The sequence below is a fragment of the Perca fluviatilis genome, chromosome 6 (assembly GCF_010015445.1).
Source record: "Perca fluviatilis chromosome 6, GENO_Pfluv_1.0, whole genome shotgun sequence".
NCBI lineage: Eukaryota > Metazoa > Chordata > Actinopteri > Perciformes > Percidae > Perca > Perca fluviatilis.
The window spans coordinates 7,727,481-7,745,012 of record NC_053117.1 but is presented as its reverse complement, the minus strand read 5'-3'; the positions used below and the strand labels follow the sequence as shown (position 1 = coordinate 7,745,012).

Here is a 17,532-nt window from a genome sequence, read left to right as displayed (position 1 = left end):
TTAGAGATGCTAGCTAAGCAGTTGTTAGTTTAGTTACAAAAAAAAAGTTTAGTTAAAAAAAGGTCTATAATTGTGTCCCCCATCCTGAGCAGTGTCCCGCCGGAGCAGTGAGGAGATAAAGAGGGACATGTCTGCCCCAGACGCCTCCTCAACTTCCCTGATGGCTATGAGTGCTGCTTCCTCCCCGCTCTCCCTGTCCTCCTCCTCCCCCACCGCCTCCGTCACCCCCACAACACGCAGCCGTCTAAGGTACCACTTTCTGGGGCACTGACTCGCCTGCATGTTGTACTGATATGGTATAACTGGGTTGCGTTATTTGCCTGTAATTCCAGCAAATGTGCTCACACTGCCCGTTTACAGTCAGTGTCTCGGTTTTTCATTCTCGTCAGTGATTGTAATCTGTCAGTTGCCTGTGTGACATCACCTCGTCACACCCTAGTTGTGATTTGTTTCCAGACGAAAAATACAGCCCATGACAGCTTTCCTAGCTCACTAAGCAAACGTGCTTACCATGCAACCAGTTCGCCTCATTGACATGGTAAATCTTTTAAGACTGTGGCAGCGTGTTTGCTTATATGTCTCTTCTGTGTGTCTGTTACAGAGAAGAGAGAAAGGACCCGCTGTCAGCACTGGCTAGAGAGTATGGAGGCTCCAAGAGAAATGCTTTGCTAAAGTGGTGCCAGAAGAAGACTGAGGGTTATCAGGTGGGTCTCTGGAAGGTACCAGCTAGGGGTGAAAGATCATTATCGCAATATCACGTTGCGCAATATTATATCTAGGGGTGCGAGATATATCGACTCAATATCGTTATCGCAATATTATATCGAAAGTGTTGCAATAAGTATGCAATATATTTGTTTATTTTGTGGAGCGCTGCGTCCCATCCGTTGGCTGTGTGGCTTAGTTGTGTTCGAACGCTATAATGATCCTGTTTCATTGGCCAGTTACCTTGCCACTTGCATATGTTGGTGCACGTCAGCGCACTGGTCCACTATGTGACAAACCCTATGGAGCGTACCATGTGTGTGCATATTTCAACAGAGTGACAGTGTAAGTCAAGAAATAGATAGAGATAACAAAACGGAACGAATCAGAGAAGCGAAATAAAAGTTGTGTCCTGTTCTCTTTATTTATTTTATACTGTACAACCAGTAAAACATGTCCTGTTCTGTAGACCTGGTCGACATGTTGTACCAGTCCAATATGACTGTCAGTTGAAATAAACCTTGGGTTGTAAGAAAACTTGTTTAATTTAAAGGGGTGATAGAATGCAAAACCGATTTTACCCTGTCATAGTTGAATAACGACAGTTCGGTGGGTAAATAGGACATACATAGAAGCTCAAAGTCCCACTGACACCCCTTTACTATGAAAATCTCATATTTTGAAACTGCCGCTGAAAACGGGCAAATCCCAACAAAGCTGAGTTGCTTACGCAAGCGTCTCAAAATCCGGAACCTTAAGAGAACAGTCACGCCCCAACATTTACATACACAACTGACCTGAGATCAGGTAGTCTTCTAAATCTAGCTAGGTCACGCAGATCTTTGCTATTCCATTACAAAATTCACTTCTGAAACTTTTTTATGCGAGAAATCAACCATATAAAGCTCAAATATGGGCCGCTTTACGAAAAAGGATGGCTAATTGCAAATTTTCTCCGACTGTGTGTCGGAGTTTAGTGCCGGTGTTGGTGCTACCTGGGTTGCTACATCGCCACCCTGACCGCAGTGTCAGCGAGCTTGTTACGCCCGCAATCTTTTACCGCAGCCCGCAGGTTCCAGTTAATCTTATAATGGGTATGTGTGTTGAGTTATTTAAACAAACAATCGGGAAATAAACGCCTCTTGTCCGCGAGTCTCATTGATAGAGCCGCGGTGAGATAGAGTCCATCAATGAGAGCTAGCTAGCCTCCTCCTAACTCTGACATTCACAAAAATACATTCAATTGATATCCGAAATCGGACAAGTGTTAGCTAAGCTTTGTAAGACCTTGAGGAACCTGTAATATTCATGCCGTGGATCGAAATTCAAACTGTAAATATAATTTTAGTTATGCGAACAGTGTTAGCTATTGCTGGTTTCCCCATTGTAATGAATGGGACATATAGCAAGCAGCTGCTGGTCCTACAAAGACGCCCGCGTTTATAAAAATGCCTTAAAATCAAATCGGACACAACGGTTAGCTTTATAAGACATTGGGGAATGATGTTGTATAAGTGGCGTGGACGAAATTCAAACTGTAAATATAATTTAGTTATGGCGACAGTGTAGCTAGCTAGCTGGCGGTATTTCCCCATTGTAATGAATGGGACATATAGCAAGCAGCTGCTCGGTCCTACAAAGGCATACAGCTGTTCATAAAAATGCCTTAAAATCAAAGTGGCGGCGAAATTCAAACCGTAAATATATTATAGTTATGCCGGCAGCTGGCCGCGGAGCCCCGTAGTGCAGTATCCACAAAGGGTGACTTTGCCCTGGGTATGGAGCCCAGCAGGCTGCCGCTTTCTCGTCAGACTGTGTGGAGCTCCTAAAGTCCAACACGTCTTACCAAATTTGCAATTCGCCATCAAATTTTGTAAAACGGCCCATATTTCAGCTTTATATAGTTGATTTCTCGCTTAAAAAAGTCTCAGAAGTGAATTTGGTAATGAAACATTGCAGTGTCTGGAATATGAGATTCTGTCGCTTCTCTAATGTATGTGTATTTGGGGATTCGCTCAACCAATCAGCGCGGGCGTTCTCTAATATGTGCGTATGGCAAGTCGCTCAACCAATCAGCGCGCAACTCATCTAAATATTCATGACCATACCATATTTGGAAGAAAAGCTCTTGTTACAAATAAGGCCAAAACACAGGGATGCATAAGGGCCAATAAAATATTAACCAGGCCATTTTCAGCCCAACCAATGTTACATACCCCATTAGGAGACCATAAGGAACAGTGTGAAATACCCTATATAATCATTCTATCACCCCTTTAAGAATCTATTTTGATGAGTTTTCCCATAACTTTTGTAATTTTACATATGTTTAAAAATATAGAAATTAATATTGATAACACATAATCACATTATGTCAATATCGTGCAACCCTAGTACCAGCTGATCTGATCGCACATGAAGTGTCTATAACTATAACTCCTTTCCAGTGGCTTTGGCACTAAATAACAAACATAGTTAAAAGAGAAATGTACAACAAGAAGATCTGGCAAGGCAATCTGATTGGTCAACTAGACCTTTAGAGCGTCCGCAAATCACACAGTCTATGGATAGCACACCATACTCGTACAAAAACTTTTTTTGAAACAGTTTTATTCATGAAAATATATCATGAATGAGTGGAACACACAGAAGCTCTCCAAAATATTAATATGAAGTGATTCATGGGATTAAATGACAACGCTCTGGAGTTGACATATTGGAAATGTTTGTTGCTTTTTTTTATTTATTTTGAGAGCAAATTGCCCCACAATGTGAATACAGTTTGAGTCTATCTTTTATTTTGTACTGTTCTTTGTATAATAGCAATTTTAATCGTGAGTGATGCTAACAGAGCCTCGGTCCTACCCGCATCACTGCTGTGCCAATAATGACATTAAATCATACCCTCTCGTGTAATGTTGCTTAACTCCATCGATTTTATTTACACATTACAGTCTGTTTATAGGTGTTGGAGAGTTCTACTGCATATTATGTGAAAACCGCTTATATAATGCCTTTTGTGGCTCCAGAGGGAGCTGAGTGATTATGTCTGTTTGGGTGCTTAGTTTAAAGCTATAGTGCGTAGTTTCTGTCTCTAAGTAATGACAACAATTATGTTGGTGCATCCACATGATACAAACCTTCCGTGATCGTGCTTCACCCCCACCCCTCCTCCATGCAGTTGCTAGTAGCAAAGGAGGACACGGAGGATTTAAAAAAAATGGACTCTTCAGAAGAGGTAATTATCTTCACTTGAGTTTCTGTCGCCAGAGGACACAATGTTCTGAACACAGCCAAACTGAGAAATACAGAGACAGTTTTGTGGAGCTGATAATCTTAATTAGCTTTGTAGCAACTCATTTGGCAATGGCTTGAATGTAACGGACATTCACTAATATAAAAATGTTAATTAATGAATTTTGCAAAATATGAAAAGGATGTGAACTTATTCATTTATAGTAATCAGAGCTGATTGTTATTATTTTTGTTATTAGACCAGTACATATTGTCAACAGGCTAATCATTTTATGACTGGACATTGACAAAATAGGATTGCTAAACCCTGTCTGACTTCTTTTTTTCATAAAAAAAAAGACTCAAACCGATTAATCGATTTATCAAAGTAGTAGCGAATCATTTAATAGCTAATCGACTAATCTTCGCAGCTTTACTTTCCCGGTCTTTCTTTTCAGTCTAATGTGGTGGTGGTGGTGGTGGTGTTGCGGATACGTAGCACCGTGGCGACTGCTCTCTCCTTGTAGGTCTTATGTGTTGATGGCAGTGACTCAGACAGTTGACTCGAATCAAAGAACGCCTGTCTAAACGCGCTCACAGAGGATAAATGTCAAAGCATTGACCTAGAAATGACTGGGCTTAAAATGACAATCAACAGGTGTTTCAAGAGTCACTTGCCATATTGAAGTGATGTTTACCCCTTTTAACAGATGTAGCTTATGGTTACCATGACACCTTAGGTCCTCTACAGGAAGTCTGCAACATTTAACACATCCTGTGAGTTACCCACCTGACAAAAAAATGAGGCTTTCTCTGAATCATTTCATATTATTCAGATTATAGCTGTGACACGTGAGCATCTAGTTACATATAACCTTAGTGGTTGTTTGGAATCACAGATTTACAGCCCCTGCAAATGTCAGATAGCAGTTGTTGGTGAAAAAGATGATAAATGTGATATGGATGAGCAATGTTGACAACTCGTATAAAATCCCATTAAATGTCATCCGATCAGGCCTGCTGTTCTCTGCGGTTAAATCATTTTAAATGGTTCCATGACAACTGAATTTATTGTGATCATATTATTGTTGAAAGCTGTAATGCAGTGTGCTGGCACTGACATTCATGACCTGGGATAAAATGTTGTACCCTCTTAGCGCAGATAAGGCCCAGGAATTGGTTTTCCATTGATTTTTTTTATTTTTTTTGTTGTCCTGGACTGTAAATGCTCCGTCGAGTTGAAGTGCATTGTCGTTGCTTTGTTTTTCAGAACATTGATATCACAAACTTCAGCAGCAGCTGGAATGATGGCCTGGCCTTCTGCGCTGTGCTTCACACCTACCTGCCTGCACACATCCCCTACCAGGAGCTCACCAGCCAGGAGAAGGCAAGTAGAGCTCCGGGGAAAGCCTCCACCTTTAAGCCATCATCTCTCTATCATTACCATAGTTAGACATGGTATTTCACCGAGTGTGACTTTGACTCTCTTCTTTTCTCAGCGAAGAAACTTCACCTTAGCTTTCCAGGCTGCAGAGAGCGTGGGCATCAAATGCACTTTGGTAAGCTTTATACCGATATGAAATTACTTTATTAAAATAAATTAGGGCTGTAGAAATGAACGCATTAACTGGTTATTAACGCAATTTCCTTTTAACGTGGGGCGGAACGAGAGGGGTTACAGTAATACATCCATAAACTGGAGTGGATGGCTAGCAGAAACAAAGCTCCTTGAGCAGAAATTAAATAAAAAATGTATCAATTGACAGCCCTAAAATACATATATACCAAAATAATGGAAAACTGTACTCCTAGTGTAAAAAAGGTGTATAGCAAAACTTTGGGTCAGATTTGAAATGCCATAATTTGGACTTTATGTATGCTCTGAGGAATGTGCACAGAAAAATGTATGTAGGGAATGGGGTTTCGTTCTCTTTTTGCTCTTTTTAGAAGGCTTTATGTTTGACTCACATGTGCCTGTCCCCTATATTTGATTTTGACGCTATAGTTATTTTTTCCATTCTATTCTGACATGCTCCCCTAACTCATACGGTAATATAAATGCATTTCAACCACCTACATTGCTCTAATCATTTACCAGGGATGAACTACAGTATGTTCTGCAGAAGTACAGTATGTCTATAGTTCTGCTTTTAATCTCATAAACCTCCCTCAACTGTGTGTATAAAATGATGCTCAAAATTTTGAGAATATTTCCATTTGATGGAAACGTTCAACCAAAACACCCACAGAATCTTGAGTTTGAATACACAGTATGTCACTCAATGTGAACATCATATAGCCTCAATGAAGATTTGGAACAAGTTGATACAAAAACATATATGATACTGTCAGACAGTGTGGAGTAAAATTATTTTCCCAACTTTAAATGTACACAGCTTACTCACTTTCTTGTTGAGAGTGAGATTGATACAAATCCCATTTCTGTAAGGTAAAGGGAGCCATGTGATGTTTAGCTTAGCTTAGCATTAAGACTGGGAACAGGGAAACTGCTTGCTTGGCTCAGTGCAAAGTAAAAGTAACAATATTCACTTGCACAACAGCAGGACAAAAACTAGCGCTGTGACTTCCTGGAGCCTCAGCTGTTTGCCTTGCAATCTCACGGCAACAGGTCTCCGAAAGTCATTCGGCCAAGAAATAGTCCAGCACATACAGTGGGGCAAAAAAGTATTTAGTCAGCCACCAATTCTGCAAGTTCTCCCACTTAAAAAGATGAGAGAGGCCTGTAATTTTCATCATAGGTACAATTCAACTATGAGAGACAAAAGAAGAGAAAAGAAAATCGCATTGTAGGATTTTTAATGAATTTATTTGCAAATTATGGTGGAAAATAATTATTTGGTCAATAACAAAAATTCATCTCAATACTTTGTTAGATACCCTTTGTTGGTGATGACAGAGGTCAAACGTTTTCTGTAAGTCTTCACAAGGTTTTCACACACTGTTGCTGGTATTTTGGCCCATTCCTCCATGCAGATCTCCTCTAGAGCAGTGATGTTTTGGGGCTGTCGCTGGGCAACATGGACTTTCAACTCTCCCTTGAGATGTGGAGGCTGGCTAGGCCACTCCAGGACCTTGAAATGCTTCTTACGAAGCCACTCCTTCGTTGCCCTGGCGATGTGTTTGGGATCATTGTCGTGCTGAAAGACCCAGCCACGTTTCATCTTCAATGCCCTTGCTGATGGAAGGAGGTTTTCACTCAAAATCTCACGATACATGGCCCCATTAATTCTTTCCTTTACACGTCCTGGTCCCTTTGCAGAAAAACAGCCCCAAAGCGTGATGTTTACACCCCCATGCTTCACAGTAGGTATGGTGTTCTTTGGATGCAACTCAGCATTCTTTCTCCTCCAAACACGACGAGTTGAGTTTTTACCAAAAAGTTCTATTTTGGTTTCATCTGACCATATGACATTCTCCCAATCCTCTTCTGGATCATCCAAATGCTCTCTAGCAAACTTCAGACGGGCCTGGACATGTACTGGCTTAAAGGGGTGATAGAATGATTATATAGGGTATTTTACACTGTTCCTTAAGGTCTCCTAATGGGGTATGTAACATTGGTTGGGCTGAAAATTGCTCGAATGCTGTTTTATTAGGCCCTTAACTACCCTGTGAATATAGCTCTATTTGGAACAAGAGCTTTTCTTCCAAATATGGTATGCTAATGAATATTCAGAATGAGCTACGCGCTGATTGGTTTGAGCAAACTACATAGAAACATATGGGAGACTCGGCAGCAGGCCTCATATTTCAGACACTGCAAAGTTATACATTGTTTGTCGGGCTATTTCGTTATTAAATTCACTTCTGAGACTTTTTAAGCGGAAGAATCAACTATATAAAGCTCAAATATGGGCCGTTTAACGAAAATTGATGGCTAATTGCAAATTTGGTAAGACTGTGTGTCGGAGTTCAGCGCCCGGTGCTGCCTGCGCCCCCCGCGGTGCTGCCCTCGCCGCCCGGTGCTGCCTCGCCGCCCCGCGTGCTGCGCCTCGCTTCGGCCGTCACAGCTGGCAGCCCACAGCAGGGACTACCAACACCGCTGCCCTGACAGTGCTCCAGGGCCTTCAACTCCCCTCTTCCTGCTAGCTAAATGGCCCGTTGTGTGAGAGTGAGAGCGCCGTCAGCGAGCTTGTTACACCAGCAATCTCTTACCACATGTTACACACATGTTACGCCACTTATACAAAATCTAACTAAAGGTCTTATAAAGCTAACAACTGTGTCCGATTTCAAGTTAATTAATATTTGTGAAGACAAAGTGTTTCGTTAGCTGCGACTGTCCCTTCAATCCTAGCTATGTGTAGCTACAAACCACGGATAGTTGGCTTCCTTTTCGCCTTAATTCGAGTATATTTACAGTTTGAATTTCGTCACGCCACTTACACAACATCTAACTAAATGTCTTATAAAGCTAACAACGGTGTCCGATTTCAAGTTAATGAATTTTTGTGAGGAGAGGAGGAGGAAAGAGGAGGCTAGCTAGCTCTCATTGATAGAGCTCCATCCAGCCGCAGGCTCTATCAATGAGACTCACGGACAAGCGGCGTTTATTTTCCCAATCGTTTGTTTAAATAACTCAACACATTATAATTACACACATTAAAAGAGTAACTGGAACCTGTGGTAAGAGAATGCTGGCATAACAAGCTCGCTGACCACGCTTTCACTCACGTACACCGGGCATTTAGCTAGCAGGATGAGGGGAGTTGGAGGCCCTGGAGCTCTGTCAGAGCAGCGGCGTTTCGTAGCCCAAAACGGTGACTTTGCGCGGGTATGGAGTGCTGTGGGTTGCCAGCCGTGACTGAGCTCCATCTACCTCACAGCAGGCCGGGGTCTTTGAAGGAAGGAAGGCAGGCCAGGTGGCGAGGCAGCTACACAGGCAGCACCAGCCTCTGAACTCCGACACACAGTCGGACAAAATTTGCAATTAGACATCAATTTTCGTAAAACGGCCCATATTTGACCTCTACATAGTTGATTTATCGCATAAAAAAGTCTCAGAAGTGAATATAATGGTAAAATAGCATATGAACAATGTATACAATTTCTGAGATCTGCACGACCTAGATTCAGAAGACTAACTGATCTCAGGTCAGTTGTGTAGCCTATGCAAATGTTGGGGCGTGACAAACACAGACTAGAGCCAAATGAGGAGGAGCCGCAATAGTTGACGTCAACTATGAGGCTTGTTGAGATTCGCACGTTTTCAGAGGCAGTTTCAAATAGTGAGATTTGCAGAGAAAAGAGGTGTCAATGGGATTTAGAGGTTCTATGTATGTCCTAGTTACCCACTAAACTGTCATTATTCAACTATGACAAGGTAAAATCAGTTTTGCATTCTATCACCCCTTTAAGCATGGGGACACATCTGGCACTGCAGGATTTGAGTCCCTGGCGTCGTAGAGTGTTACTGATGGTAGCCTTTGTTACTTTGGTCCCAGCTCTCTGCAGGTCATTCACTAGGTCCTCCCGTGTGGTTCTGGGATTTTTGCTCACCGTTCTTGTGATCATTTTGACCCCATGGGGTGAGATCTTGCGTGGAGCCCCAGATCGAGGGAGATTATCAGTGGTCTTGTATTTAGTGGTCTTCCATTTTCTAATAATTGCTCCCACAGTTGATTTCTTCACACCAAGCTGCTTACCTATAGCAGATTCAGTCTTCCCAGCCTGGTGCAGGTCTACAATTTTGTTTCTGGTGTCCTTTGACAGCTCTTTGGTCTTGGCCATAGTGGAGTTTGGAGTGTGACTGTTTGAGGTTGTGACAGGTGTCTGTTATACTGCTAACAAGTTCAAACAGGTGCCATTAATACAGGTAACGAGTGGGGGACAGAGGAGCGTCTTAAAGAAGAAGTTACAGGTCTGTGAGAGCCAGAAATCTTGCTTGTTTGTAGGTGACCAAATACTTATTTTACCAAGGAATTTACCAATTAATTCATAAAAAAATCCTACAATGTTATTTTCTGGATTTTTTTTCTCATTTTGTCTCTCATAATTGAAGTGTACCTATGATGAAAATTACAGGCCTCTCATCTTTTTAAGTGGGAGAACTTGCACAATTGGTGGCTGACTAAATACTTTTTTGCCCCACTGTAACTCCGCCTTGTAATAGACAATTTTGTTATGTTGGTACAAAAAAACATGACTAACACACTAACTAGAGCCCCTTTCACACATGCACTGTAAACCTGAACTTATCTTGGAGGAGGAGGAGCTGTATGTGAGTACGCAAATTTCTGAATCAGTTGGATCGGACATCAGGCGGTCTTTACCCTGCTATCTACTTAGTATAAAGTCTGTGTAACGTCCGATAGAGCACAACATGGGAGAATTCACAGCAAGCGAGGGGGCGTTTTGATGACGTTTCTGTCGGCTCGTGCAAAACTGGAAGAAAATAAACATCCAAGGGTAAAGAAGAAGGGTAATTTACACAAAGACTGCAACGAGAATGTCTAACTGGAGTAGGGTGACCAGATATCCCGGAACTAAAACCCGGACACTTTGCGTAGTGCTCGTGCACACACACGCTTTTTAACGTGAACATGTGCCAGCCCAGGTCAGACATAGACACAGACAGATTAGACACCATTTTGCCAACCGCACACGTAGGCCTACTGCTCACATCAAAATGGGGTCTCTGTGTTAATAGTCATGAATTTTCTTGGTATGTAGCCTACATAGTATCTAAGGCATAATATTAAAAGATATTGAGTGAATTTCGTTTGGGACAAAATTTATTTTTCAGAATTAAAGCATTCAAAAAGAATATTAAATTACACTTGGTGTGCATTTATGTCAAAACCTAGAGACTTTCAAACATGAAAATGTAATTTATTAATATGTAGTTGTGTCAAAATGACACACAAACATCTTTTTGTATTCTATTTTGCCTGGAAACGCTTCCAACTCGCTTGCGTGTCGTGTGAAAAATAGGCGTCGGTCCTATTTCTAGCATGCGCGCGTGTAGGCAGGGCTTGAGTTGCGTCTGAGACGTGCGTGTCACGCAGGCAGTGTGAAAGCTCTAACCTGTTAACATGGGAGCCGAAATAAAAATGGGCACGCCACGCAGCCAGTGTGAAGGAGGCCTAAGCGTTAAAACCAAGGGGGTAAGCTTCGCTTCAGAAATCAGAACCTCCTATGGCGCCATTTTGATGCTACAAAGCCATCACCTCCTGTTAGCATTCCACTGACTAGCATTCATTTTGACGTCACTTTGACAGCGAATAACTTTACATCTGAAGCGTTTAAAGACTATTTGTCGATTGTTTAGTTCTAAAGAAACACGACAATGTATAAAAGGCATTGTATCTCACGTTATGGCTCCGTAGCAGACGTTTTTGTAAAAATAGGCTAACGATTGTGTCACATAGTAGAGGAATTACCGTATAGTACAGGAGAAGCTCGCTCGCAGGCAGTTTCGACTTACATGAGCTGTTTGGTTTAATTACCAATGTTAACTAGCATTTTAGTTAGCAATAATTAGCCTATGCCCATGTTATCTCCTTATATATACCTACACTCTCCGTCTCTGTAAGATTGGGAATGATTGCAATTTCTCTTGGCACAGCTACCAGAAGACTTACAACTTTCAGACACTTTGCTCACGTCACATTTATGTTGTCTCTCTCAGTTGGAGGCTGCACAGTAAAGCTGGCGATCACCGGAAAAGTGCTTCTAATAGCCTTCACTGGTCTCCGTCCAGAGCAACGGGATCTGTTGGTCCATTCTTATATACTGTCCATGGTTAAAACGAGACAGATAAGAAGAGGTATTGCAACAATGTTTACAAATATACATTGTAGCGCTGGCTGCACAGATTATGCAGACGCAGACCACATTGGCTATGTAATCGCGGGCAACCTGGACAATGTCATAGTGGTTGGTGTAAACAGGGACATTTTAGCGTCCCGACAGGCTTTTGTCGGGACTCGGGACACGCAACTCAAAAAGATTCGGGAACTTCTGTTTATAAGGTCTGACCCCGAAATTTTGTCGTCAAATTCAAGGAACGGCAGAGACTTGTCTTTTTTTTTTTTTTTTTTTATTATTATTGATGTTGTTTTATTCCAGAACTCATGCACCTGTTCACACTCCCAGACCATGTGCAGGAAAGTTCCAGTTTGTTCAGGTTGGCAGAACGTGCAATAGGGAGTAGGAATGGCTTTAGAGACGTATCTCTTCTGAGGCGTCCAATATGTCCTATGACACACCTGTAAAGGCGAGGTCTTGCAGTCTTAAGGCCATTTTACAGTTGTGCGTCAAATCGACGGCGCAGGGTCCGGCGTAGACGCAGACCCCTCTGCGTCTACGCCGGACCCTACGCCGTAGCCTGACGTGCACCTCTCGAAAAATGTAACTACACGTCGCAGCGACGCACGTAGCTCGGCCGTGGCTTGGTAGCGTTGCATTTCTCCCGACTCATTTCCTGGTTCTTATTCTCCATAAACAACATGAAATCAAGGAGAGGGTTAACTTCTCCTGCTACATATTTCCCACTGTAGTCAGAAAGCACAGAGGAGACACTTTGTTTCTCTCACTATGACTCTAGAGTCGCTTACTCGGGCCCGGAAACCCGGGTCGAATCCGGCACTCTCTCACTTCTCTCTACCACACACTCCCCACACACACACACACACACGCAGCTCGACGCACACACCAGCGCACAAGTATAAACATCAGGCCACTTTTTAAGGCTACGGCGAGAGCTCTGCGTGGAGCCGACGCACAACTATAAAAAGGCCTTTAGACTTCCAGTGAGGTTTTGCTCTATTTCTCTCCATGGGAGTGTGGATGAGGGGTCCATCCACACTCTGAGGGCCCGTAGCTGAAAGGCTCTGTGGTACACTTTAAGGTTGGGGAGGGTCAGGCCTCCCCTGTTGTTGGAGGGTAGAGTATTTTAGCCTAGGTTGTTTATTATTCCGAATATACCGCCGAATTACGGTATCAAGTTTCTTCTAGAAATTCATTGGTGGGGGTAAGGGGATCATTGTACTTAAGAAATTCACACGAGGAACTATGTTTATTTTAACTTTAGATATCCTCGACCGTAGCGATGCCGGCAGCGCAGACCAATTGGCCAGATCTCTTTGAACACTACTTAGTATAGTTTCATAGTTGTCCTGGACAACTCGCTGTAGCGATGCGTGAATGGTGATGCCTAAATATCTCATTTTGGTTTGGTATTGTATCTCTAATAGCTGTTGTCGCCTGTCTGTTGTTCAACAGAAGAAGATTCGCTTTATTCCAGTTGACTGACTTGATGGACTTGTCTTTTTTATGACCAAATTACGAACCGGGTCTATGGCACAGTGTAATCCGCATCATAATCTTTCTGCTGCACACTTTACCAAGGCGCCACCCCCTCGTCTAAACCAGACAGAGTATTTCCAGTAAGTGAGATCGTGTCTGACACGGACAAACTCCTGTTGTGTGCTACATGTATGAAAGGGAAACTCCAGACCATGTCGGGACATGATTCCTCAGACATTGTCCTTAATCAAGCTTTGAGCCTCAACTTGAGTCCATCAGTGGGTGGAGATTACTCCATTAGATAGTAGTAGTTATTATGGGGCTTGTTCCATTGTTGCCACGTACATTCTCCAAATTAATTATAAATGATCTTCTTGAATTAAGAGAGGGTGAATTGTATTATTATTGTTCTTTTTTTAATCTAGAAAATACTGTGTCTTTTAGTGGGACAGAAGTCTTAAGTTTACCCCCCCTCCTTAACTGTCTCTTTCTCTCTTCCAGGATATAAATGAGATGGTGCACACAGAGAGGCCAGACTGGCAAAGTGTCATGACTTATGTCACAGCCATATACAAGTACTTTGAGACCTGACTCCATCTTCTCAGCCACTCTGCTCCTGCAGCACAATCAGATCCACGCAAGCCCTCCCGAGCACCCAGCAACCTCTCAACCCCACGGGTCGCTGATATACCTCATTGACCCCCTCCCCCCTTCACCACAGAAACACCCAGTCACGCTGCATTTCGGCCCTCAGTATTTAACAACGCTAAAGGCAGAACAGAACCTCACTGGACTAACCCATTGCTACTCCATCCTTCCACTGCAGCGTAGAAGGTGCTTTGAGTAGAGTTGTAGTCTAAGGGCTTGCCTGTACTGTTACACTAGTAAGCCATGAAAAGCAACTGTGGCCAAAGCTTAGTGAACCAAGTATGATCTGACCAGCGGTGGACTCCCGAAGATCATCTTTGCCTTCAGTTCACGTCTGAAGGAGCAGTATGAAAAAAAAAATACTCCGTGTCTCAGTGCCTTCTACCTGGCTTTACTTGGCAGATAATATTCCTTCACCGTTAACCCAGTTTCCAGGGCTTTTAAAGGGGGAATTCCTGCTAATCTGACTTTCAGCGTGCTACTTTGCAAGAGGAGTGATTTTCATAAACAGTCCCAATGTTTTTTTCTTTTGTTGGTCGTGAATATTGTGTGGAAGCTTCTACAACAAAGCAAAAGTCAGTGTTGTTGGAATTCCCCCCACAACCCTAAAAATTCCCTTTTGAAAAGAAATTCAGACGGACACAGCCTTTTTTGCACCAAGTCTTCCAGACGTTACAGTTTGATACAGATTCCTCTCTTTCAATGGATAAAGTGCCTGTGTGAATTTTGAAGCAGGAGACCAGGATATGAGCTCCTTCTACAGAGGCAGTGTCTTTTCACTACAGTTTGTGAAGCTGGAAGTTTAGAGGAGTTGTTGCCAAATATGTTTCAGAGCCTTTTGATTGTCCATTTCTGACTTACTGGTCTTCAGGACAGAGTGATGCTGCAGACAGCTACTACAACAGCATTGGATCATCATGCCTGACTGAAATATGCTACATTCTACAACACTACTACACATTTTATTAAGCAGCACTAACACACTCTTATGATGGTTTTTCACTAAAAGATTCATGAAGGTTGACTAATGTTCAGTTGATGTGTATGGAGTTGAACGCTAATGTGCGTGTTTGCATTTTGTAGGCCTGCATTTGCCATCTTGCACTTCGACTTCTTTCATTAGGCAAATACAGCACACGGCATAATTTAATCCTAACCAAAATATGAGTAGTATTTAGTCTTTAGATATGTTTTGATTGACATTTAAGTTTTGTTTAGATCAGAGAGCCTCAAACGTTATCAGCCTGATGGTCTAATTAGAAAAGTAGTCTCTCACCATGGCCTTCATGTTGGGGAAATGTGCTCTAGTTTTGGAAACTAGCAGAAATAGATTCATAGGTAAAGACGCACTTTTTAAGGTCAGGTCAGCGTCTCATTAAAGACGTTTTGAGAAATACTCTTCACTGTTTTGCAAACAGATCAGAAGATTGATACCATTTTAAGAAATGCGATTGGTATCAATCTTCTCATCCAAACACTCGGCAAGAAAGCAAACAAGTGCATTTCCCAAAACGTCAAACTATTCCTTTAACAACAGCAAACCTTGCAAAACCACGATATTGAGCACAAAATATGCACAAGTGATCGGACAAGTCATTGTGCCACTGACTTGTTTGTGTTGATACTAATGCTGTTAGACAGGTAGTTTTTGAAATTCCTAGTACGACTAACCGTCACTATAGAGATACGTTGTGGCACACAGTCCTTTAGTTTGTGATTTCAGTCAGCAGCATTAATGTTTACCTTTTTAAGTCTCTCTATTTAGTATTTATAGCAGTATAACTTTAATAAATGGTTTATAACACTGTATTGTAGTTGTAAGCAGCTTTAAGGACATGTTTAGAAGTGTAGTGTTAGTCAGCAATTAGAAATAAAAATAAGACTTCTTTTATATTATTACAACCCTGTCACTATATTTCCATTCATTATCTGTTAAAACAGCAGCCTCCACTTACGGGTGTCCACAGGAGGAGTTAATGTTGTGGACAAATACATTTAATAAACACTTAAATAGGTTTACAACTACATTATAGTGAATTATAAACCATTTATTAAATGTGTACTTGCTGTCTTAAAATGCTAAATAGGGTGATATAAAGTAAAGTGTTAGCATGTAATGCGGTCTTGACTGCTGTGTGTTTTATCGTGCCTCAACATACCAAGTTCACTGTATTTATTCGCATGGTTTCCAATCATTATAGTGAGTGTTTGTGTGTCTTAAAGTGTATAGGAATCTATTACACATACAGTAGGTAGCTGCACTGAGATAAGCTTTTTGTATTCCGCACTAATTTCCTGCCTTAACAATTGAGCTGCGGCTTCTGCAAGCGAAACATTTGAAACCGCGGTTATCTTTGCCCGCCAGGCACACGTCGTCGCAGCGTAGAAACCTTTTCTAAAATAAGGTCCTTCTAGTTTGTGCCTCTTGAGCAACACTGCTAGTGAGCGATGGCCATAAACCGTGTCTGGTGAAGGTGGCTGCACACCGTTTTGATTTGGAACAGATGACGCTGCCAGCTGGCATCAATAGCTACATCAGAAACAACATTTCTGTCTCGATTTAGAAGCACATCCTGCCGTGCCGTTTGCCAAGCCACATCATTACAATGTGTCCAGCTGCATTAGACGAGACATTCAGTGATCTAATGTTAGCACAAGAGCCTGCAACAATGACAGTTTTCTTTTTTTTTGTGTGCAAGAGAGAGAGAGAGAGAGTGTGAGTGAGTTATTTAATGACATTTGAAAGAATTGGCTCTCTAGTTGATAGGGGTTTGTGATGCCATGATGCTGAGGATTATCAACCAACCAACCGTTTCTCTGTGTTCTGCCTGGTTCCGCCGCTGGCCCACGGGTTTTATTGCTCCCGACAGGGACTGTCTAGAGAGCTACAGAAAGATTTGAAGCCTCTCCATCCTGGAAGTGGAATGTGTTTTTGATCACGCTTTAGTGATCCTGGGACTTTACGAGGTCCAGCGTGTGCTGACGGGGAGTGATTGATGAACATGAGGAGAGACCAAAAACGGCTGGCAAAAGCTAGGAAGCACATTCCACCTCCTAACGATACATCCGCGAGGGACACGTTACACTGTTTACGGCTGGAGATTATGCCCTTTTAAGTGTGTAGCTTTACCACAACGAGCAAAGCTAATGTGAACAGTGCATTATGTCTTTAATGGGTCCACTTCATCACAATACATTCATTTTCTTTGTGTGTATTTACTTGAAAATGCTCTGAGAATTCCACTGAACCTACTTTTTTTTGTTTCCATGTTGCCTTTTATTTTTACACTACATGCCACATTTATTTTTTTCCTTATCACACTACATGCAGTGCTGAAATGTTCCCTTGGCAAAGTTAAAGGTGTGTGTGTGTGTGTGTGTGTGTGTGTGTGTGTGTGTGTGTGTGTGTGTGTGTGTGTGTGTGTGTGTGTGTGTGTGTGTGTGTGTGTGTGTGTGTGTGTGTGTGTGTGTGTGTGTGTGTGTGTGTGTGTGTGTGTGTGTGTGTGTGTGTGTGTGTGTGTGTGTGTGATCTAAGCTACAGTATTAAGTGCACACTACGATGATAATCAGTTGTAAATAAAAGCCAATTGAAACAGCCTTGTTTTTTGTCGTGACTGTCTTAGCAAGTGGTTTTAAATTGACATGAGGGTCAGAAATATCCAAAAACGTTACATT

At 42.2% G+C, this 17,532-nt stretch overlaps 1 protein-coding gene across 4 annotated transcripts in view; it reads left to right on the top strand.

The window, feature by feature from the left end:
* specc1la (sperm antigen with calponin homology and coiled-coil domains 1-like a) overlaps positions 1-17,453 on the top strand; it is a 38,453-nt gene extending 21,000 nt beyond the window's left edge. For 3 of the 4 annotated variants that reach the window (XM_039803848.1, XM_039803846.1, XM_039803845.1), the window contains exons 13-17: positions 93-249; positions 602-704; positions 5,210-5,326; positions 5,439-5,498; positions 13,711-17,453. In XM_039803848.1, coding sequence (XP_039659782.1) covers positions 93-249; positions 602-704; positions 5,210-5,326; positions 5,439-5,498; positions 13,711-13,800 — 527 coding nt within the window. In that variant the 3' untranslated portion in view covers positions 13,801-17,453. The remainder of the gene's footprint in view (positions 1-92; positions 250-601; positions 705-5,209; positions 5,327-5,438; positions 5,499-13,710) is intronic. The other variant, XM_039803847.1, reaches the window with a different exon arrangement.
* The last annotated feature ends 79 nt before the right edge of the window (positions 17,454-17,532 follow it).